We start from the raw sequence: 24633 nt of genomic DNA on the forward strand, positions 1-24633 counted from the left end.
ACGTCAGGGTATGTCTTTACATTGGCTGGTGGAGCAATATCATGGCGTTCTAGATCACAAGATTGTGTTACTCAGTCTACTACAGAGGTTGAATATGTTGCAGCATCAGAGGCATGCAAAGAATCAATTTGTCTTAATCGACTAGTAACAGATTTGGGAATCAAAGAGGAGATGCCTGTGTTATATTGTGATAGTCAAAGTGCTATACAATTGGCTCGCAATCCAGTTTATCACTCAAAGACAAAGCATGTGGATGTGAAGTATCATTTCATCAGGGAAATGCTCTAGGATAAGCAAATTCAGCTTGTCAAAGTTCACACCACAGAAAATCCTGCTGATCTACTTACAAAAGGACTTCCCTCAGAGAGCTTTGTGCATTTTTGCAAGCAGTTAGGTGTAGGGTAGTACATCACTTCTCTACATCTCTTGTATATTAGCTTGTATAGTAGCTTCTCTCACACTTAAAGTACCACATTGGACTTTAAGTGGGAGGTTGTTGGGGTATAAAGCCCAATGTGGTCGCCCAGGTAAGTGGGCGGGCCGCCAAGTATGTACACATATTCTTTTGTTAAAACCTAATAAGAACTCACTATGGTCTACACATTACAGTAGAGCGAGTTCACCATATCGTTGTGCTCTTCTTCTCGCACTCTCTCTCGCGTCGTACTTCCGTTCGTACTCCTTCAGTTTTGTGCAAAGGGTTGTTTGCCTGTGAAATTGTGTCATTTCAAAGGTGAAATCTAGTGGATTGGGGTGTTGTATATATCATGGGCTATAGAAAGGAATGTTGTTTGTATTTCGGGTATGTTCCCCTTTCCATTGTGAGGTCTAGACCGAATGATAGACTCGATCTTACTCCACGCTCATTATGCCCTCTAGACGGTCTTAAACCTTATATTGAACACGTACCTATGACATTTGGGAGTGCTAAATTTTTTCTTACTAAACCTTTTGATTATGGTAAAGGGCCTAACTACTTAATATTTTGATCATGGACTTGCAAACTACACTATTGAACTTTGACCTATGCTTGTAGGTTTTGATATTGGTTTCTTTTTTTTACCCTGCAGTATCTTTGTAGCATGTCAAAAAATAGGGTTTGCTACCTGGTTGGAGATTTTGTTCTAATGGACCCTTTCAAAAAGATCCATTTATTGATGATTTAGGGATGTTGTCTTCTTATTACACTGTTTTACTTTGATCTAGATCATTGGCCTTAGTTGGTGTCATGAAGATGATGCATTTGATGATGGAAAATTGCCAAGGCGTCCTCCTCTTGCCTTGGTTGGTGTCATGAAGATGATGCATTTGATGATGGAAAATTGCCAAGGCGCCCTCTTCCTCTTCTCCAAGCTAGGTTCTAGCATTACCAAGTCATTATTTATCTACTTTTTGGTTATACTTGGTGACTTTGTCCTAAGTTGTGAAATATTGGGTATGGTCATGCCTTGGAAAATGGCAATTGAAAATTTTCCTAGAGCAAGCCAAAATACATATGGGATGCCAAGGTTTGGAAATTCTTGACTTTCAACTCTGTTGACTTCTAAACTCCTTACAGTATAGTGCAAACAACCCAAAGTTTTAAATGAGCCTAGACACTCCCATTTTTTTACGACCCAATGAGCTTTGACTTATTCACGCACTATCGTGTCTTAATGAATAGTCTGCACCAAGAATTGCACCAAAGTTTTACACAAAAGATATAGTCAAAGGAAGCTCACAACACTAATAATTTGTATATAGTAGATGTTGGTAGCACGAATGGGAAGTAGTGGAAGACCTTTAATGATGCTATTGTTAGTATACACTTATGATTTATAGTGCTTCAATTTTTTATAGATATAGCATTTGTATATGCACTTTTGATGCATTTACGGACTCCACATGAGATCCAAGTTGTATATTTGATGCTACCATGATGCCTAGGAACTGTAGAGATGCACATAATTGTATGCATCTCATGGACGACCAAACAAATTTTTGATGTCCTAGGTATAAATGTGAAAGTTAAGTCATTTTTCACTTATCCTCTTGAGAGCGGAGCTTTCATGGAAAGCTTGTAGAGAAGTTGGAGATGAAGATGCTTGGAGTTGGAGCTTCCTCTTGTGCTTCCACGCTTTCTATGGCATGCAATGGAAAGGTAAGTGCTCTTGTTCTTCTCTCTCTTTGTCATTTGTGTTAATGTGTGTAGTTAAGTGTTAATTAGTCTCTAAGTAGTACTTCCTTGTCTCATTTCTCTTCTCCTTTGCTTGATTTGTGAGCTCATTGAGCTTTTAATCAATGTCTGTGTGTGTGTGTGTGTGTGTGTGTGTGTGTGTGTGTGTGTGTGTGTGTGTGTGTGTGTGTGTGTGTGTGTGTGTGTGTGTGTGTGTGTGTGAGAGAGAGAGAGAGAGAGAGAGAGAGAGAGAGAGATTGATGAGAGTGTGCACACATTGTCCTCTTGATTAGTGAGATTAGAGTAGATTAGAAAGTAGGCATTGTGTAGCACTCTCCATTAGCATTGCATTTTCCTCTTCTTCACTCTCTTGATTAGGATCTTCTTTTTGCACGTTCTCTTGATTCCATGCCTCCATGCACTACCTAGGTTAAGATCCATCGGATTGACATTATGTAGGTGAATAGAGCTATGCTACAACCCCCCAACATTGGCATTGTTTTGCTGGGAATTGTTTGCCTAGGCTAGAGGGGTCCTTAGTGTGTAAAGGTGTCACTAATCACCAATTAGAGTAGTTTACGTTGTACATTAGGTGTTGGTGATAATGAATGTTAGATTTGTGATAATATTTTGGTGAGAAAATGTGTGTATTTTTCATGTTTTTCTCTCTATTTTCACTAGCTACATCACTAATTATTCACTAATTAACTAACAATTAAAGTACCACACATGCTTATATGGCTAAAAATTTGCAAAAACTTAATTTTGAGTGGATTTGAGTGTGTAATTAAGGGATTTTTCACTAACTATCCTCTTTAATTACTCACTAATTGTTTGTGATTTTAATGTAAAATGTGTTTAATTTCCATGGATTTGATGATACACATAAGTCTTTGGTTATTGGTTGTTTGTAGATGAATTGCAATGAAGTGGTTGCTAAGTACACAAACATGTGTGTATGCATCAATTGGAGTTGGAAGTCAACGTGATTCTTGATGCAATTATGAGTGCAATAGCCCACTCATTTGCTGCTTTATGTGCAAGCTTTAATTTAAGATTAAGTGCATCAAAATTGGTGCAATATTATGTGCATTAGTGTGTGCCTATGTGTGTAGGCAAAGTGCACACATTTGAGTGCAAATAGATGGCAATTTTGGTGCCAATCAGTATATGTGAAGCAATTGAATGTTTAAGGTTATTCACTTGCTTATGGTACATGGTTTTGATTGTTCAAGTATTGCACCAAAATGCCGTCGAAATTGTGTTAGAATTTGTGTGTGTAAGCTTGTTAAGTGTATGCTTACTGTGCAATTTAGACACTAGAAAATTGATTTGGATGAGTGAATTCATGTGCAAAACGGTTTGATTCAAATGATAATGTATTTGGGTGATCTATATAAATTTGTCTAAGTAAACCATTAATTAGACTAATTTTTGGCTCAAAATCGAGTCAAAAACAGTAAAACTGGTCCAAAACAATTCAATTTTGATCAACAATTTGATGGTGATTGATTGAATGGTGTAATTAAATTTCTAAGTGTTGTAATTTGAGTTGATTTGGTTGCATATTTTTAATATAAAAATGCTATTATTTGTAAAATTTTAGTAAGTTTTTATTGCTTAAAAATGTTAATTTTTATCAAAAAATGATGAAAATAAAAAACTTTGATGCAAACTATCAATAAAAAATGTGCATTGCAAATTGTTACATTTTCACAATTTCTTGGCATTTTTAGCGTACTTTTCAATCGTAGTTTTTTTTTTATAAATTACATTGCTTGCTATTTTTGAAAAAAAATATTTTTTTTAAATATCCCCACAATACCCCATCTCTTTTCATCTCTCTTATGTTATGTGTAATTTTTTGATCTATTTTTCTATCTTTTGCTATTTTTTCCTATTTTCTAGTTTTATCTTTATTTTGTCATTTTATTTCTTTTTAAATCATTTTCAAAGAAAATAAAACAAAAAGAAAAAAGAAAAAAAAAGGAAAAGAAAAATAAGATAATAAAATAAAAAATAAATCCATAAATACACACAATAATCTCACACACACAAAAAAACAAAAACAAACAAAAATAAAACCACACAAACACACACATACACACGTGTGTGTGCGCACACGTCCAACACACACGCATGACTCAAGCCCTACCTCTCTCGCTCCCTTGAGTTTGAGACATGCGTACCTCAAGTCGAGCACGCCACCCCATGCCCCTCTTTTGCGTAGCGACGCGTTAACCAGGCTGCCAATGAACCCTTTTGTGCTTTTCTATAGTTGACTTTCTAAGTTTTGTTTTAATTTGTATTTAAACTCATTTTCAATTTCATTTATTTGCATTGCCTTTTCATTTCATTTAAATTTAGTTTGAGTTTTGTCTCATCTCAATACCTTTTCATTTCATTTCATTAATTATTTATTTATTTATTTTTTAAAAAAAAGACAAATTGACAAAAATAAGTTAGAAACCAAACGAGAAAAAAACCATAGAATACAAAAATTCATAAAAAGGGGTTAAAATTTTAGATTTTTTTTTTAAAAAAGAAGCAAAATAAAAAAACAAAAAAATGAGAGAAAAATCAAATAAAAACCAAAAAGCATAATAAATTTATTGAAAGTCGCCAAAAATATCAAATTTAAAAAAAATCACCAAAAATAATAATAAAAAAATAAGAATAAATAAAAAATTTAAAAATTTAAAAAAGTAATAAAATATTAAGAAGTTAATTAGCCACAAAAAATGCAAAACGTTGAGAATTTTTTTTATCAAAATCATGAAACTCCAAAAAAATTAGCCAAAAAATAAGAAAAACCTCAATAAAATAAAAAAACCATAAAATTTATAAAACCAAAAAAATATGCATTGTCTTACTTGATTTTCTCTATTGAGCATGTTTTTCTTTTTATTTTTTGTTTTATTTATTTGTTCATTTGTCCTTCCTTTTTTGTTTTCTGGGTTAAAAACCAAAAACTAAAAAAACTAAAAAAGTTACATTTCTCTCTGTTGTTCCTTCTCCTTCCTTCCCACACGCATCCCACACCCGGTATATGCCCTTTTCATGCGCATTCACGTACGATTATGCACATTTAGATTAGATATGCCCGGAGAGTCAGATTTTGCGAGATTACGTCCAATTTGATCAGATTTTAACCACATTGCACACAGAGACCCTTTTCTTACATGAATTTTGATTTTGGTCTACATTCGGCCAGTTAACGAGCTTTAGAGCTTGTTCACACGTAGTGACCCCTGATTAGCCCTTCGCTAGCTTTCGATTGCCAGATTACGCACTGTAGCTAGTGCACTTGCTTATTGACCTCCTTGACACTAGATTTGTGACCTAGATAGTGCACTTGCTTATTGACCTCCTTGACACTAGATTTGACCTAGATTGATAGATTTTGGCGATCATGGATCTTGATGCCGTGCTTGATAGGTTATTTTGGATTTATGGTGAGCTAGAAGGATTGCCTATATACACACATGTAGACACCCAGCAGAGGTATATACAACTTCAACCCACATACCATCAGACACCTAGTTTCCAGATGCTTAGAGCCCGAGCACACGCGACCTTGCTAGATCACCTTCTTGATGGTTTTGGTACATCATATAGACACATGATTAAGGAGACTCCATAACGTGTCATGTTAGCCCTTCATGAGGATCGCCCAGATACCTTTGGGCTACAACAAACTATATCTTTGGACCATTATGAGATTGGACCCTTTTATGTTGATGAGGTTCGAAGGATATACATGAGACAGAGATCCAGATTTGGAGAGTATCTTACCTATGATACAGTTAGTGCCATCCCACTAGGTTCCTTACGAGGTACCTATAGGAGCATTTACAATGGGGCTACATATGCATTGTTATGAGGACGGCTCTATTTCCCTTCTCAGAGTAGTGCAGTTGAGCCTACAGTGGACCCGATGACCATACCATTTGCACAGCCTCCACGACTTAGATCACCTCCAAGATTCACATAATCTGACCATCTAGGAGATAGGCCTTCATTGAAATTAGGGGAGAGGCGAGGGAAAATATGGAGCCCTGGAGCTAGAGCCTTACCAGTGCACCACCCGAGTTACAATGCACTGAGACAGCCACATCATATTCTTTGAGTATTACTAGTACACATGCTAGAGAGGCTATAGAGACCATGCCATAGACCGTGAGCACACCAGACATTGAGCTTGCTAGACCACATGCCTCAGATACAATGATGAGACATGTATCACCACGCAGGTACCACTTGAGGATAGAGTTTCCGTGACGAGTGTAGAGCACCATAGTGAGCTTTCGCTACATTTCTTAGGCTATAGAGGGGTCATGCCTTGGTTTGTTGACCTGATGGACATTCCTACAGTAGAGGCATCTTCTTGAATGACATTGACCCATTGATACGGAAGGTAGTCAGACTCGTTTCAAGACGTCACCTTGGTTCTACTGAGCTCTTTTACTGTTGATGAGCTCACAGGCACATACATGTCCTTGTCGAGCAACCCATACAATGTTGTGGACAGAGCACATCTTGATGATTGTTTACACACCTCAAGTACATCCTAGGATAGTGCAGCTACATAGATTGGAGCACACATTGACCTATGTTGATGATTGTGGGCATAGTTATTGACTAGATCAAACCACAGGATATGTTGAGCCAGCCAAGAGCATTATGGTATATCTTGTTGGAGATCCTTGCAATAGGATTTATAGGGACACAGATGGTACTCGAGATTCCCTAATGATTGAATTGCCCTATTCTCCACGGCATGGCTAGGATCCTGTAGTGTCCACACAGAGTCCATGGACACCTGCTAGATAGACTTCCCCTACAAGGTCATCTCCCAAATCTCCATCACATAGACAGATTTTTCCTCAGAGCACAATTGATCAGTTGAGGTATAGAGTGATTGAGATTAAGGAGATGAATGCCCGGATCGACAACAATACGAGTACACCAGAGAGCACTACCATAGAGACACCTAGAGTGACTATTCTAGACGTTTCTACTTATTCTACAGAGGAGATACAGCCCAGTGAGATGGCTCTTATACCAAAGATGAGTATTGAGCCAGTAGAGATAGATAGCATGCCAAATTCTACACTTATTGATGATTCCAATGCACATGTCATAGAGGTAGATGTCAGAATGGGATTGTGCATAAATCATGATCTAAGCCCGTCAAGTTTCTTTGAATAACTCAAGATTTTTGTTCAGGATCCTCCAACACACCAGCTAGTGCGAGTTATGCCTAGACCAGGCATGCCAGGATCCTTTAGAGATGAGTATGATGCGATGTACTTGCCGATGTTTGAGATTGACTTACATACATAGAGGCTTTATCTTACAATTAGTACCTAGATACGCATATTCATCCGATGTTTGTAGAGGTGTATAGACTTGAGCAGACACAGACATATGTTGACAACTGCGGACGTCAGTACACACGAGAGTCTAGCACATCTGGCGAGCTACCTCCAAGTGTGAGTGTCATGCTTATGTTTGATTGAGATCCTCGAGAGCAAGTGTATAGAGGCACTGATCATGCCATATATGTGTTGACTGCCGGATTGAGATACACACCCAGACCATTGATCAATCAATCACATTATCAAGGTAGACTACCTACAATAACTTTAGCCCCAGCCAGGTCATAGATCACCTCCTTGACCATGAGTAATTGTATTCCTCCACGAGAGATTTCTAGGACTATGCCACCACCGGATGTAGTTGTAGAGCTTAGCATACCATAGAGTGAGCTCCATATCTTAGATCAGTATGAGACTGACGACATAGAGACGACACATGTTTCTCACCATCTTGATATGCAGTAGAGTGACACATTATTGAGTGATTCACCTACAGTCAACTACATCATGTAATGGAAATGACCTATGAACTTTGAGAATAGTGAAATTAGGAGAGCATTTTTGTGAGACTACTTTGAGAACATGGAGGGTAAACTTAATTAGCGGTAGCAACATAGCCATAATACTTAATGAACTTGGCATGAACAATACTTTTGCAAGAGAAAGAGTTTAGAGAACTTGACAACAGTTGAGGACCGGATTTACGGTCCCCCCTCCAATAGTCTTTTATATTATAGATTCTCCCATCAAGAGAGACTTGGTACAATACAATCAAGTTGTGTTCCTTGTGACCTAGGTGATGCAATGCAGATAGAAAGCTTCATGCATCACGAGCATAACAGAGACTTTGTAAAAAAAATGTTACCATGTACATGTGGTAGTGATGTGTGTGAACACACTTAGGACTGCCGAGGCATAGTTTACCTCTTTAGGAGGGTTTTTCCCTTGTGCATTGTATATACGCCCATTCATTCTAGGGCTATCTATCTTTCCATTGCACACTAAGTAATACACTCTCTGTTGTGTGCCTTGAGCTTCCTTCTCCTTTTCCAAGCTGTGTGCATTTCCTTGCAACCCTAATTCCAACAATTGGTATCTGAGCAGGTTGCGTCCTCTCGGGCTTAGTCGCCAGCAGCTCCAGCGCACCCTACTCACTTTTATCAATTTTAGTGAGCTTTGGCGAGAGTTTGCAGGTCGACAAAAATTTTGAGTAGGCTCGTGGACCTTAGTCTGCTTATATTTTTTATTCGGGCTCATTTTGGCCTCCGTTTCCACTACAAGTAGTGTTGCACATGGTATTTCGTCATTTTGTGCAGAGTTTTTGTCAGTGCCATTTTTTGCATAACAGGTCCCTTACAGTCTTCTACGGTTTGTGCTATTTAGCACATGTTGTTCTCGCTTTGTTTCTCCTCTTTTCAGGCAGTTTTCACATCAGGTGTAGGCATTCGCAATGGCCGACAACAACACAGATGTGTTCAAGATGTTTGTTGTTGAGAACAGCTTGGATGGGGACAATTACCCTATGTGGGCTTACATGATGCAACATGTTCTTATGTCAAAGGGCATTTGGAATATTGTGCAGGGCATTGATGTACGTCCTGGTTCTGAGGATGTAGGCGATGTTGAGGCTGTTGCAGGTCTTGCTGCAAGAATTGCTGATGTTAGAGTTGTTTTGCCTATGACAAAACAAGCTCGTTGGGATGTAAAGGATGCGCAGGCTCATGCATTGATTGCATTTTCTATGAAGCACACCATTACTCCTCACATACGTTCATCGAAGTCTGCAAAACAGGCTTAGGATATTCTGGCTGGTCTTTATGCAAGCCGCAATGAGGCAAAAATTGCATTGTTGCGTAAAGAGATGGAGTCGAAGATTATGTATGAGGAAGATGATATGGACACTTTCCTTGCTGGTGTCAAGGATATTGATGAGCAACTTATTTCTGCAGGTGAAGTCATTTCAGACAGTTCCCTTGTGCAGACTGTTCTTGATGCCTTACCAGACTTTTGCTAGTACTTGGAGACTTATGACCCAAGGAAATCCTGAAGTTGTCAAGTTTGATGCATAGAGTCACTTTCCAGAAAAAAAAGGACTAAACAGTGTGCAGCTGAACAAGCTTTTATTGCTGCTCAAAGAGAGGGTGGTAACAACAATGCAGCCACTTCTTATGGTTCTTTTGCGAGTGGAAAATCACTTGTTCCTAATGCTTACGCTGGCAGAAATTCGTCTAGAAATTCTGGTGATAAGGGCAAAAAGAATATGCGTTGCCATTATTGTAAAGCTAATAATCACTTGATCAAGCAGTGTCCTTAGTTGAAGGCCAAAGAGGCTAAGAAGAAAGAGGGTGGTTCCACTACAAATGCTGGTTCCACTACAAATGCAGCCATTGTTGAGTCTTCTGTGAAAGGAGACTGTGATGCTGTTGATGATGCAAAATGGGCTTTTAGTGCAGAGTGCACTTACAATCCTGATGTCCAGGATGCATGCATGTCAGTTGTTGTAGATTCACATGTGTGGTACAATGCCTCTTATCCAGTTCAGGGAGTTGGAAAGATTGTGCTTACTGCTACAAATGGCAGTTCTTTCACACTTGTTGATGCACTTTATGTACCTGGGATCAAGAAGAATATTTTGTATGTATCTACACTTGCTAGACTTAGACTTGTAGTCAAATTTGTGGATGACAGATGTACAGTTCATGGTCTCGGTTGGGGATGAAATTGTTGCATCTGGCCTTTTGTACCGTGGGCTGTATAAGCTCACTTTGTATGACAAGTGTGGACAAAATTTTGCAAATGCAGTTGCTGCAGATTCAAGGGTTGTTTCAGATGCAAAACTGTGGCATACACGTTTTGGGCATCTGAATTTTTCCAGTTTGTTGCGTTTGCAAAAATCTGGTATGGCTTCTTCTTTGCCGCCTCTTGAAGCACCTATCAAACATGTTTGTGAAGGCTGTATTTTGGGTAAAATGCGGTGTTCTAAGTTTCCAAAGGATGGTTCAGTTAGGGCCACATGCAGGTTGCAGCTTGTGCATAGTGATGTTTGTGGGCCCATGCAAACTCCGTCCTTGGGAAATTACCTTTACTTCGTGACTTTCATTGATGATTACTCCAGGCATGAATGAGTATTTTTGCTTAAAGCGAAGTGCAAAGTTTTTATGTGCTTCAAACAATTTTTGGCTATGGATGAAAATGTCTCAAAATGTACTATGCGCACCCTTAGTTTCGATCGAGGGGGGAAGTATATGTCTCATGAATTTAATGCATTTTTGGCTAGTTGTGGGGTAAAACACCAATGTACGGTGCCTTATACACCTTAGCAAAATGGTGTTGCTGAGAGAGAAAACATGTCACTTACGGAAATGGCACGATGTATGGTCAAAAGTCAAGCTTTGCCGCATTCTTTTTGGATTGAGGCCATCATGTGTGCAAGTTATGTACTAAACAGGTGTCCTACGAAAGCTTTGCAATCTATTACTCCATATGAAGCATGGCATGATAGAAAGCCTTCTATTGAGCACATGCGTGTTTTTGGTTGTTTGGCATATGCTTTGGTGCCACAAACACAACGAAGAAAATTGGATGATAAGGCTATCAAATGTATTTTTGTTGGTTATAGCGCTGAAATCAAAGGTTACAGGTTGTATCATCCACAAACAAAGCGTACTCTGGTGTCACGGGATGTTGTGTTTGTGGAAGATTCTGTTCAGCCCTTGTTGTCACATGGACTTTATGTGATTTTCCTCTTGGCAAAAAGGCCATTGGTACAAAGTGGGTTTACAAGTTGAAACGAAAGCTGGATAGTGAGATTGATCGCCATAAGGCTCGACTTGTTGCAAAAGGCTATGCGCAGCAAAAAGGCGTAGATTATGAAGAAAATTTTGCTCCCACTTGTCGTATTACTACTGTTCGTTTTCTATGTGCATTGGCAGCACATTTTGGTTGAGATGTATATCAATCAGACATTGTTACTACTTTCTTGAATGGTGGCATATTTGAGGAAGTTTATGTAACGCAGCCTTGCGGTTTTGCCAAGAAAGGACAAGAGGACAAAGTGTGCAGATGTAAGAAGTCTTTGCATGGGTTGAAGCAATCTCCTCGTGCTTGATATGAGAAAGCTGACACTCATGTGGTCAAACGAGGCTTTTGTAAACAGTACAACAAAAAGAACATTGTATGTCAAGCATGAGGGGAATGTACTTCTCATTGTTGTTCTTTATGTGGATGATTTGCTGATCATTGGTCCCAATGAGGCACATATTGTTGAATTTAAGGCTGATTTGAATGCTATTTTCAAGATGAAAGATTTGGGGTTGTTGGATCATTACTTAGGCATACAGTTTAAGCAGTGGGATGGTGATATTGCCTTGTGTCAGATAAGTTACATAGAGACATTCCTATGTAAGTTTGGACTTGAGGATTGCAAACCTATTGCCACTCCCATGGAAACAGGTTTGAAGTTGAGTCTACATGATGCTGGTGATCCTGCTGATGTCACTCTTTATCAAACTGATGTTGGCTGCCTCATTTATGTATGCAACACAAGGCCAGATATTCAGTTTGCAGTCTCACAGGTCATCAGATTTATGCGTAGCCCAGGGTCTAAGCATTGGTAAGCTGTCAAGAGGATTTTTTGCTACTTGAGTGGCACTTTACATCTTTGCTTGTTTTATCCCAAGGGGGGATCATTGCCGCCAGACTTACATGCTTTTTCAGACTCAGATTGGGCTGGTTGTTTTGACATGTGAGTGTCCACAAGTGATTTTGTTTCATGCTTGGAAGTTCATGTATATCATGGTTGAGCAAGAATCAACCTACTATGGTCACTTCTAGTTGTGAGGCTGAGTACAGGGCAGTTTTCACAGCTATAGTTGAGTGTGTATGGCTCAGACGCCTTATGGTTGATTTGGGTGTTGGACAAGACACTACCAACACTATCTACACTAACAATCAGAGCGCATTGGCAGTTGCGAGGAACCCAGTTTTTCATACTCGCACAAAGCACATTGAGGTGCATTACCACTATGTCAGGGAGAGGCTCTCAACAGGAGAGATCAGCTTGGCTTATGTGCCAACACAGGACAACCTTACAGATCTTTTCACAAAGGCATTGTCTCGTGAGAAGTTTGAAGCTTTCCGCAAAGCTTTGGGCTTACTCTTCTTTGTGGACTGATCATGTCCTCAGGGCATGGAACCTCCCTTTACTCATGTGCAAGCTCTCATTCACTGCATCACTCCAGGGGGAATTTGTTACCATATACATGTAGTAGTGATGTGTGTGAACACACTTAGGAGCACCGAGGCATTGTTTCCCTCTTTACGAGGTTTTTTCCCCCGTGCATTGTATATACGCCCATCCATTCTAGGGCTATCTATCTTTCCATTGTAAACAAAGTAATACACTCTCTATTGTGTGCCTTGAGCTTCCTTCGCCTTCTCCAAGCTGTGTGTGTTTCCTTGCAACCCTAATTCCAACAAAAAAACATTAGCCATCCCCGGCCTCAGTCCCAAGGCCTCAAAAACGTTCAAAGTTGGAGAGAGCTAGCGGGGAATGAGGATATGGAAGAGGAAGAAGAAATCATAGGAGAAAGAAATATCTCCTCACTTATCATCACTCTTCTTGCTTAGCATACATAATAGCATAGTAATGAAAATGGAGAAGATGGCAAGCTTAAGTGTTGGAGCATGGCTCTTGGTTGGATTTGCATTCCATAGCCAAGAGTGCTGTTGTAGGCTCTCAACTTCTCTACAAGCTTGGAGAAGGAGATGGAGCTCTAGCACTTTGAGTGTGTGTGTGTGTGTGTGTGTGTGTGTGTGTGTGTGTGTGTGTGTGTGTGTGTGTGTGTGTGTGTGTGTGTGTGTGTGTGTGTGGGAGAGTATACCCCCAAGCTAGTCCCCTTCTTGCTTTGGTCGACCCCCTCTTCTAGCACTAGCTTGCACTTGATTGGACCTCCTCAAGCCTGGTCAATCACATGCTTAGTGCATATCAAGCAACGAGGGTAGCATTAGGACAAGTGGGCTTGAATAATGCTTTAAAATTAATTAAATAAACTAATTTCTCATTGGACCCCTTGAGAGGCCAACTAATAGGCTCTAGGCACCTTCTTGCTTTGGTCGACCCCCTCTTCTAGCACTAGCTTGCACTTGATTGGACCTCCTCAATCAAGTGCAAGCCTGGCCAATCACATGCTTAGTGCATATCAACCAACAAGGGTAGAATTAGGACAAGTGTCCTTCTTATCCCTTTGAGAGAGAAGGCTCGAATAATGCTTTAAAAATTAATTAAATAAACTAATTTCTCATTGGACCCCTTGAGAGGCCAACAACCAGTAGGCTCTAGGCACCTAATGAGGGCAACATGGAGAGTGTGAAAACCCAATAAGAACACCCACAAACGCAGGTATAGATGAAAGTAAACTAGGAGAAAACTCATGAACTTGGGGCAGATCCGCACGGGAGGGGGTGGAACCCCAGCCCGCAGTCAGCAAACGAAGAACGGGAAGCTCAACTCTGCCGAAATCGGCAGAGTTAGGAAACAAGCTCGCTACCCCCGCCTCATCTAGACAAAAGTTCATTCACGCTGGCAGCAGCTGTCCATAAGCGACAAACTTGTTGACCCGGCCGTGCGGACGCGCCCTTGGACACAAGTCGATTGCATTAGACGGCTCCCGTGGACCCTTTTGTGTGCTCTTTAGTCACGAGGTATCCAACCGGGCTCAACTCCCAGCAGCAAAAAAATCCAACCACCACCAAATTGCAATCAAGTGTACTACCACCTGCGGATGGCGGGCTGGACTCGAGCAATCGGCGTACAGGGGAAGAGCCTCCCTTTCGCCTTGTCATGAGCCCACCTGAGAGGAAGCCTTTGATTTCCATCCATCATGCTCCACGGTTTCCCGATAGACGACCCTCCCTTACCTTCTTTAGGTGGTCATTGCTCTCATTTATATTTCATGTATTTTCCTGTGCGTTTGCAGCTAGAGCATCCAGCACATGCCAGTAGAGCATCCATGGATCCTCAGTGAGTACTAACAATCTTGGAGCAGAAATTACTCTATGAGGTAAGTTAATCTTATGTCGAAAGAGAAGGGGGATTTGCATTTTTTATGCAGCATTACAATGATTTAACATAGTTTTCTAATTGTTTAGGTCTGCCCAAAACCCAGCTCGAGTGTGCTGGCAGTGCTGATAGCGTGTAAAATATGATTGCCACTGAAAGTGTTTGTGGTATTTCGTCAACATTAGCACACATAGATGGTCATGAGAAAGGTGCTATTGTAAACATTCCTACGAATATTGTATGCAGACATTTTGACAACAGCAACATGATTGCCATCAAGGAACCCTATATTTATGTCTATCAAGAAGGGATGAATTGCAACTCAGACATAGCCATCGGACCACAGCAGCTAGCCTTCGGCTCAGTAAAAGAAGGGTACCATCTCTTCCAAAAGAGAAATGTTGCCTTGGAACAATACACTGCAAAAGACACGATTTCCTGTAATGCGCTTAGCATGGAGGATTTTATGTCTAGTGATCAGTTGTTACCTGTTGATATGTACATATCTATCATCCAAGTGTGCAGGATGAGAAAAGATAGAAAACTAGTGTCTAAGGTGCATGGCAAGATTTGCAGCATGGGCATTGAAAGCATGCCAAATTTTGTGAATTACTTGGTCCCGATGTTCGCAGACTGTGGATTCATTTTCTCTGCTCAACAAGTTTCTAATAAGTTACACTCTATGAATGAGTATTCATGGACATCACTTATAAACGGATATGTACAAAGTGGGCAAGTTCTTGAGGCATTTATTGCGTTTGAACAGATGCAAGGTGCACTTATAGATCTCACTAGTTATACCTTTGTGATCCTCTTAAACTTTTGTGCGGAGCTCATGGACATTGAAAAAGGGTGGAAGATTCATGCTGAAGCTGTCAAGGAAGAGTTTGAAGGCGACTTGTTTGTGGGCAATGCTTTAATTGATATGTATGGAAAATGTGGTTCTCTTTCAGAAGCTAAGGAAGTCTTTGACAAGATGTTGGAACATGATGTCATTTCTTGGAACACACTGATTGCTGGTTATGTCGACAATGGATGTTCTCAAGAGGCTTTTGCGTGCTTCGAGAAACTTGAAGGAGAGGGATTTTTACCTGACGCGACCACTTTATCATCCTTATTGAAAGCTTGTAGCATTGAGGATGCTGCTGCAAAGGGTCAGAGAATACATACATATATCATGTATAAAGGATTCAGTGCAGATTTGCTACTTGAAACAGCTTTGATTGACATGTATGCAAAGGCTGGCTTACTTTTAGAAGCACAATATGTTTTTGACAAGCTTCAATGCCGAGACATTGTGTCCTGGACTTCCTTGATTGCAGGATATGCTGATCATCGACTGGGAGAGGAAGCAGTCCAGTGCTTTAAGAGGATGCTTGCGGATAGCATTCTTCCAAATGTTGTCTCTTTTGCATGTGCCTTGAAAGCTTGTGGCAATGATAACAGCCTCATTAACCAAGGCCAAGTATTGCACATGGAGGTAGTATCAAAAGGACTTGATGGACATGTGCTTGCTGGCAATAGCTTGGTTGCTATGTATGCCAAACTTGGCTTTCTAGATGAGGCAGAAGACCTCTTTGATAAGGTATGGCCCCGAGACGTAGTTTCTTGGAATTCCCTAATATCTGGCTATGCTGAGCATGGACCATATCAGCAAGCACTTTTTTGTTTTGATGAGATGCAAGTGGAAGGTGTTTTACCGAATTCAATATCATATGCGTCAGTTTTAAAGGGTTGCGGCAGCTTTGGAGCAATCAGCAAAGGTCAGAAACTACACATGGACATTGTAAGCAAAGGTCTTGAAGAAAGACAGGCTGTTGGGAATAGTCTAATTAGCATGTATAGTAATTTCAGTTTGCTGTCTGAAGCTCATTCAGTTTTTAAGAAACTTGCAGGTCAAGACATTGTGACATGGACTGCTATCATGAAAGGGTATGCCATGAATCACGACGGCAAGCTGGCTGTAGATTGCTTTGAAGATTTGCTAGAACAGGGAGCCAAGGCAGATCCAGTCACAATGACATGCCTGTTGACGGCTTGCAGCCACTCTGGCATGGTGTCAGAGGGCTATGAGTACATGAAGGAGATGAGGGATGCATTTGGCATCACACCAAATGAAGGCCATTACAGCTGTATAATAGATATGTTTGGAAGGTCAGGGCGATTGTATGAAGCTGAGAAGGTCCTTGAAATGCTGTGCCCGCCTTCAGATGGAACATGGGCGGCTTTGCTTAGTGCCTGCAAGACCTACGGCGACATAGAATTAGGACTGCGGTGTTTCAGGGAGCTTTTGAAGTTTGATTCAGATAATCCAACCTGGTACATCATCATGAAAGATCTCTATGCAAGTGCTGGTAGATTGAATGATGCTATTATGATAGAGAATATGAGGAAGCAGATAGGTTTGATCAAAAAGCGGGCAAGCGTGACAATGGAGGTAGACAGCAAGGTGCACAAATTTGTGGTTGGTGGTCGCCAAAGTGAGGACCTTTCAAGAAAGTTAAGGTCCTTAAGCTTGCAACTGAAGGATGAAGGGCACTTGGCAAATGTGGATTCTGTTTTGAAGCCTGCTTCTGACAAAGAGAGGGAGACAAAAATTTGTGAGCATTCTGAGAGGCTGGCCATAGCCTTTGGTCTGCTGCACACACCTGAAGGACAGACGCTTCGCTTGACCAAAAACTTGAGAATGTGTGATGATTGTCATACAGCTGGAAAGATGATATCTCAGATTGAAAAGCGTGAGATAATTCTTCGGGATGATTCTTGTGTACACCACTTTATAGACGGTTTATGCTTATGCAAAGACATGTTTTGATGCGGTTTTTGCCACCAAGGCAGATGAGTCTGTGTGAGTAAAATTACTGATGTAGAGACTCAAGTAACTCGAGTCACAGGAGAAGCTTGCAATGCTTTGAAAAGAGTCACGCATACTGCAAACATTGGTGCACGACAGAAGGTGACTTCCCTGGCAGGCATGCCTCCCAACTTTCTTACTGAAGAGCTCAGATGTGAACAGGCAACTTACGTGGAAACTAGCTGAGCAGGACTCATGTATCTCATTCATTAATGGGATGGCACTTTGTGTTTCACAGGCTTGGCTCTGAGTGGATCATGCCCTTATGATCAGACGGGCGTTCAAATTTCCCACTTTCTACAGTCTTGAAAGGGAAAGGGACAGGACCTAATCATGGGTAACAACTATGTGACCTCTTTCTGCAAGGTGGGTTTCTCACTGTTGACGAAGGGAGCAATGGACAAGTAGTCTGATTGGTTTTGTTGCTGATGATTGATGGAGTGTGTTCATCAGAAGATTGCAGCAGTGTGATTGGTTCCAGTTGCTGATGCAGATATATATCATGAAATTCTGTATATCATGGCTCTGCAAATGCTCAATTACTCGAGTAACAAGTGAGTGGCAGATTGCTCCTTCCAAAAGTTTGACTAGGCCCATTTCCAAATTTAATGATGCTAATTGTGTTAGTCAAACCTATGCATAGGTACTCGAAAATGTTAAGCTTCGGCTTAGCAAGGCTCAAGAGTCTTATTCTAGGCATGTTAAATAAGCATTGACAGGATGTTTTATTCAAGGAGGGTGATGTTGTTATTAAGGATCATGATGCAATATCTCAAGCAAGTTGAAAAGAGGTGTACTAAACTCTCATTTCGTATATATGGTCCATTTTCGATTGTCAAAAAGTTCAATAATGTTTCAATGCAATTACATTTACCAACTTCTTGGATAATGCATAATGTTTTCTATATTTCTTGGCTTAAGTTGTTTTAGAGTGAACCTCCAAGGAGCCCTCCAGACAAGGAGCAATTGGAGATAATTGATGAAGCCGAAGTTATGGAGCTGGAACAGATCCTTTTGCATCAATTCAAGCACAAAACAAGGAAGCAAGCAAGGCAATACTTCCTGAATTTCAAGGATCAAGGGACACATGAGGCTGCTTGGGTGGAAAGGGAATTTTTCATTGACTATCCAGATTTACTAGCCTCATACAAGGAGGTCATGCGGCTTGGTATCTGTACCTCATCTTAAGCAAGAGGGGATTCCATGTACATGTTTCTCTGTGCGCTACGTGGACATGATTCATCGACCTCCATAGCCAATTTTTCACCTATCCTTAGAAGCGTCTAAAATCCTAAGAGGATTAGTATCGGCAATTTTGCAAGCCTGTTCATAGGACTTGCATGTCCAGAAGAGTCCATTAGATTAGGTTTTCAGTTTTGAAATTCTCTTGCATAAATGAATTGTAAAAGCGTTTTGACAAATGTTGTTACAGTACAATGGGCATTTGGCATGACTTGCATGTAGTTTTAATCCGATGAGCTATTCCTCGCATCAATCGGATTCCTGGATTGATAGAGGTGCGATAGTTTCAACCAAAAACTTAGCCCTGGTCAAAACTTGTAAATATATCATTGAAATGATTTATTTTACAAGAAGTTGACAGAGGTTCTACCCTACCTAAGCCTTAAGAAGCCAATTTCTCACCTATAAAGGGAGCATATCTCCTAGCGATTACAACAGATTGATCAAGTACATAGAACATCTAGCGTTTCAGTAGCAAATCAGCTAGCACTACCTTAGACTTTGCATTTTACAAGATCAGCCCTCGTATTTTTGGAGCCGATCAGCCAACGTTTTTGCACGTCATCGCGAGCACTTGCCAGTTTCAGCAAAGCAGCCTAGGGTTTTCAATTATACCCCCTTTCCCTCGCCAAAAACAGTTCGAATTTGTCCTCGTTAGTTTTCCCATTGCAGTCTCATACTCGGCAACTCATTGAGCCTCTTCTCGGCCATTCCCTCAACACATTGAGCCAATCAGCCTGAATTTTTTGAGCCGATCAGCCAATGTTTTTGTACATCATTACCAACACTTGTTAGTTTCAGCAAAGCGACCAAGTGTTTTTAAATTTCACCCCCTTTCCCTCATCGAAAACGGCTTGGATTTGTCCTCGCTAGTTTTCTTATTGCGGTCCGATACTTCGGCAACCCACTCTTCTCGGCCATTAGCTCACCGCATTGAGTGCTCACATTGTTGTCCATTATTAGCCCTATCATCCTCTGCATTTATAGCCCTTCATTCTTCTCACATCAGGAGCACAAATCAACACCAGATTTACCCCTTGGTGGCCATCAACAATCTCACATCGAGATAGATTCGAACGTGCATCCAATCAACCCCGGAGGTACTTCATCTTGAAGAGTTACCGAGGCGACATTTCCCATTCAAGTCATTAGATTCTGCATTGAGGTATATTCCATTTATGCAATCACAAGCAAATACCACATCGGCAATAGTGTGGGGGGCCCTTGAGGGGGCTGGTTGTGGTCCCCCTCGGGTACCTCTCTCTTCTATTCCCTCTCTTCAGGGAAATAAACGGAACCATCTCTCATGCTAAGCTACACTAATTAATGCAAGGAAGAAGTAAAGATTTGTGGAAGTGTAAAGTCTAGATCTTCACCATTTCAATTACGTTGCACTTCACAGTGAAGGACCCTTGAGCTATATTTTCTTCCAGCAAAAGTAGGGGACACACCCTCTACGAAAAAAAAGCCTTCTCGGTTGAAACCTTGGAGGGAGGGAGCCCTCTCATCAAGGTATGAGTTTCATCCCTTGCTGCTTGATGGTTTTCTAGCATTATTGTATGGCTACCGGTCTTCCCAAGGTGGCCAGCTTTTGCATTGCAATGTAGATTGCACCTTCTAGGTGGCTGATGATATATTTCAAGAACTCTCTCCAGCCTGGGCGCAAAGGAGCTCATAGCCAGCATGGCATTTGGGCAGTGTGGCCCCAGGCGTCCCAACCCAAGCCCATCCTTTCATCCTCGGGAGTTGGCTCCTCCTCCTCTAGCTCCAGAAGCTGTCGCAGACCCTCATCGCAGGCGAAGGAGGAATTCAGGTAATTATCAAAAGTTCCCACCGAGCTCCCCACTGGCCCGAAACTTCTTCCATCGAAAGGAAAAAAAAAGCACTTTGAAAATGCCCCTGTTTTTTTGTGTTTAAGTTTGAAGCATTTCCCAATCTATCTATCTACTAACATAATACGGAAGGTAGTAACCCTTCACACGTGTTTTTATCTGCAAAATGAAGGCTAAATGCCAAAGTGAGAGAAGCACGCGATAAAGAGGGGGGGGGGGGGGGGGGGGGAGAGAGAGAGAGAGAGAGAGAGAGAGAGAGAGAGGCCGCCGAAGGCAGGCCGGCCATACTCATATAAACTAAATTTTAGTGGATTTCATCAAGAGAAGCTCAAAATCTAGCTGGAAGTTTTCATTTTGAACGGTTACAATACACTAAACTCCAGTTCTTTGCAAACACTCGATCCTCATCCTTGTAAGAGTAAACACACACACACACACACACAAATTTAGAAATTTTCTCATGTAGGAAAATGGAGTCTTTTTCAGTGTTTTTCATACAATGCATAACATCATGAGCTTTTGCTCGAGAGGCACCGCTCGAGAGGCACCACATACCTAGCTAGGTACGATTGGGGGTAGGGTGCCTCCCTCGCCGATGCTCATGATGTTGAGGTAAGTCACATTGTGAAGCTTCTTGTGTGAGAGAGAGAGAGAGAGTAGATATGTTTGAAGCGCTCAATTGAGCTAGCACTCAAAAAGTTGACAGCATCGACAACAAAGTCTGAAGAGAGAGAGAGAAGAGAGGAAAATATTCTTTATTTTGCTACCTTGACCTTAGAAATCGAGGCCGAGATAAGCGGTTGTTTTGAGCAATGCTAACTCCTATCCTTAGTCAAATTCGTAGAATCATCCCTCTCTTAACCCTTGCAATTTACCCAAGGCTTACCAAAAACAATTTTCCTATTGAAGAAAATAGCGGCACACTCACACGAATTCAAATTTACGGCCAAACATTTGAAGCATTTTCCGGTCTTCACATTAGAATTTAAAATTTTGCCAAGGAGTGCTCAAAATCTAGTTGAGGTTTTACACTTTCAGACAATTGATGCTACTCTAAACATCTGTAATTTTTGTTAGGTGATTGCATTACTTCACTATATATGTGCCGAGGGTGCTTAGGCTATCACGTCTGTTTGAAATGCAGAGTTTGTTGATTTGCTATCTACAACGTTTTCTCCCCATTCCCTTTGGAGTATTTGGTCTCGAGTTCAAGTCTTGTCATATTATTTTTGAGGTCACTTGGGATTTTTTCCACTACGGCAAAAAATTCTCTTCGTGTGTGTGTGTGTGTGTGTGTGGCTTTTTTTTTTTTAAAGGAGGAAAGCTAGAATAACCTTTCGATCGTGGTAGATTAGTTATGCCGGTTCCCTATGGACAATAACGTCTTTTCAAGATAGATGATTGTTATGACGAGCTTAAAAATTTCTTCCTTCTCTCTCACCCACGCGAATGAAAAGCTGCAATGCTTTATGACGTTCGAGAGGATTTTGTCGCGGCACACTCTCTCCTCTTTCATTTTGCATCTGACTCCTACAGTCTCCTTCTCTCGCCCTAGTGCTGCTTCTCTAGGGCCGTTTCCTCGCTAGGAAACAACTCTCTCTCTCTCTCTCTCTCTCTCTCTCTCTCTCTCTCTTTCCATCCTCCCCCAATTGCTGGCGTTTTTGCCTTTTTTGTGTTTCTAGATCAAGAGGGTTGTGTGTGCCTCGGATTTGATTACCAACTAGTAGGACATCATTCAGTAGTGGTCCATGCGATCTATTGATGGTTGTGGCAGCATACGACAGCCTCTATTTCGGCTTGATCTCTTATGAGCGTGCGATTATTGGATCCTTTTATTCTAGGCCGACATTGATGGTCGTTGACTCCAGAGGGTGTACAACTTGGGGCGATGATACTTTTGAGCGTTTCTACCTATGTGGTAGTAGTGCTCGCCATTAAAATTTTAAAGATCGATAAAATCAACAGCTTTCGTGGCACTAGCGCTCAAAATTTAACCGCATCGTGCAGCTTGTGGCTTCCTTTGGAAAAAACTATGCCACCTCAAAAGGAGCACTTTAATATGGGTTTATCATCACAAGCTCTGACTGCAGAGAAGATGGAGGAGGAGACCAGCTACTGCCTCTAGAAAACCAAGATCAAATTCCTCAAGCTATGGCTTTGGCTCAACGTTTTTCAAAATCATGCCACCAAGTTTACTTGAATGACTCAAGGCGAGATCGATGAGTAGGAGGATAACGACCTTCAAGTCTTCACATATGTTAGGTTCAACCAGTCCAACAAATTCATGGAGGAGGTTCGCAAAGAGGAGCATGCCCCTGGCCTCTGACGGAGGATACTTGATGCCTACGAGGAGAAGCCTTTTGCCCAAACACTTTGACTAGAAGAAGAGCTCTACAACATTCAGTATAGTCAGATTAAAACTCTTGAGAGGTTGACTAGTAGGATGGGCAATATTGGGATGATCTCATTGCAATTGATGGGGATGTCTCTATGTAGTGCATGGTAGGACTTCTATTCTTCAAGCTTTCTAAGCGGTTTTACCCATACTTTTAAAGTATCATCACCTCCAACCATACAAGTTATCCAACTTGGGAAGAGTTTGTCTCCCATATCAAGAGGTTGAGGACCACTCCAAGTATCATACTAAAGGGACTGTTGGAGCGGTTGGTGTCCTTCTTGCAAAATGTGGTGGCAGAAAAGGCAAGAAGAAGCAAGACTCGAGAGAGTCATTAAAGAAGGGAAAAAAAAAGGACACCTAGTGCCACTATTGCATGAAGAAGAGGCACAAGGATGTTGAATGTGGGAAGAAGAAGAAGAAAGAGGAAGGCAAGCATAAGCAATCGGGCATGGAGGGCGTCTCATTGCTTGTATCTTTCACTTCATCTCACTTAAGAACTTGGATGGGGGCTTGTAACCAGCGAGTCACTGACAGGATAGTCAAACAGACAAAGATCGTGAAAGAACTAAAATAGCAAGCATTGAAACTGGAAAGAGAATTAAAAACTATAGACAAGAGACATAATGGAACATAGTTCTCCACTCAGATGCAGTGGCCCCTAAGGTATGCGCCCCTTATGATACTTATTTATTAGTTGCTCTCACAAGTACAATAGCGACATAGAACTTTGGGGTGCAAGTAAATTCCAAAAGCTCCCTTAAGGTCCATAATGAAAGGTATTGGCCCTCAAAAGCAACTAAGTGGTTTCCCAAAAGTTGTAGAAAGTCAAAACTACGCGAAAAGAACAAGTCCTCACATCCATAATGCCCCATTCGCACCTACCGTGCGTTGGCGGCATTTTCATTGGAAAATGCATCGCATTTTGTGTGTGCCCAACGTCAAGATGAGTTCCCCATTGTGGTCCAACTCGTGCTTCTCCACTTGCCATATCATCATTTTCTGGCATACTCCACTTAAAAGAAGAGTAATAGCCTTCAGATATGCCTACAAAGTAGACAACAAACAATAAATTCATCAATAGACACTCTGACTTCATGCAGGCATGCTTCTGACCATCACTCACTAGTTAGTACAAATCACTTCTAGAAAATAAGTTTTTGTGAAGAAAGCTTACTATGTAAAAAATATGGTTTGAGAGTTTTTTTTTTTGTTGGGAGGGGGAGGGGGGCAACAGAAAGGGAAAAAGTACACACAAGTATACACCATACGCATTTCATTATTAGCTCATTAGTGGTGTATATCATAGAAGAGGAGAGAGGGGTACCATTTGAAGGAGAGGTGGTGATGGTTGAGGATAAAAGAAGCTAGGATAAAATAAAGTTGACTTGAAAGAGATCTTGAATAGAACTTTTAAGAGAAAAAGTACCTTCATGGATGAGGATGCTTGAGTAGAGGGATTCAACATCAAAGGTAAAGAGAATACATTGGGGCAAATGGGAATCTTTGAAGTGTTGGGTTTTTTACAAAAGCACAGGGCAAAGTTGCAATTCATGATCAGTCTTTAGTGGAGAAGGCTGTTGTGCAGAGTGCAATTGTCTCCAATGTTCCCAACACAGTGGCTTTCGTCAAGCAGCCAGGTTCTAACGAGGAGTTTTTTTTAAGAATGCATCATTGCAGATGATGTTAATGTCAAAGGAAAACATGCATATTG

The 24633-nt window shown here is 41.0% G+C and overlaps 1 protein-coding gene across 1 annotated transcript; it reads left to right on the top strand.

Moving 5' to 3' along the window:
- Positions 1–14231: 14231 nt before the first annotated feature.
- LOC147449112 (putative pentatricopeptide repeat-containing protein At3g49142) lies at positions 14232–18370 on the top strand. The gene is made up of 2 exons (XM_086521683.1): positions 14232–14597; positions 14686–18370. Exon 2 carries the CDS (start codon positions 14739–14741, stop codon positions 17409–17411), a length of 2673 nt encoding a protein of 890 aa, XP_086377809.1. The 5' UTR covers positions 14232–14597; positions 14686–14738; the 3' UTR covers positions 17412–18370.
- The last annotated feature ends 6263 nt before the right edge of the window (positions 18371–24633 follow it).

Source organism: Adiantum capillus-veneris, chromosome 10, assembly GCF_014529385.1.
Source record: "Adiantum capillus-veneris isolate H3 chromosome 10, ASM1452938v2, whole genome shotgun sequence".
Taxonomy (NCBI): Eukaryota; Viridiplantae; Streptophyta; class Polypodiopsida; order Polypodiales; family Pteridaceae; genus Adiantum; species Adiantum capillus-veneris.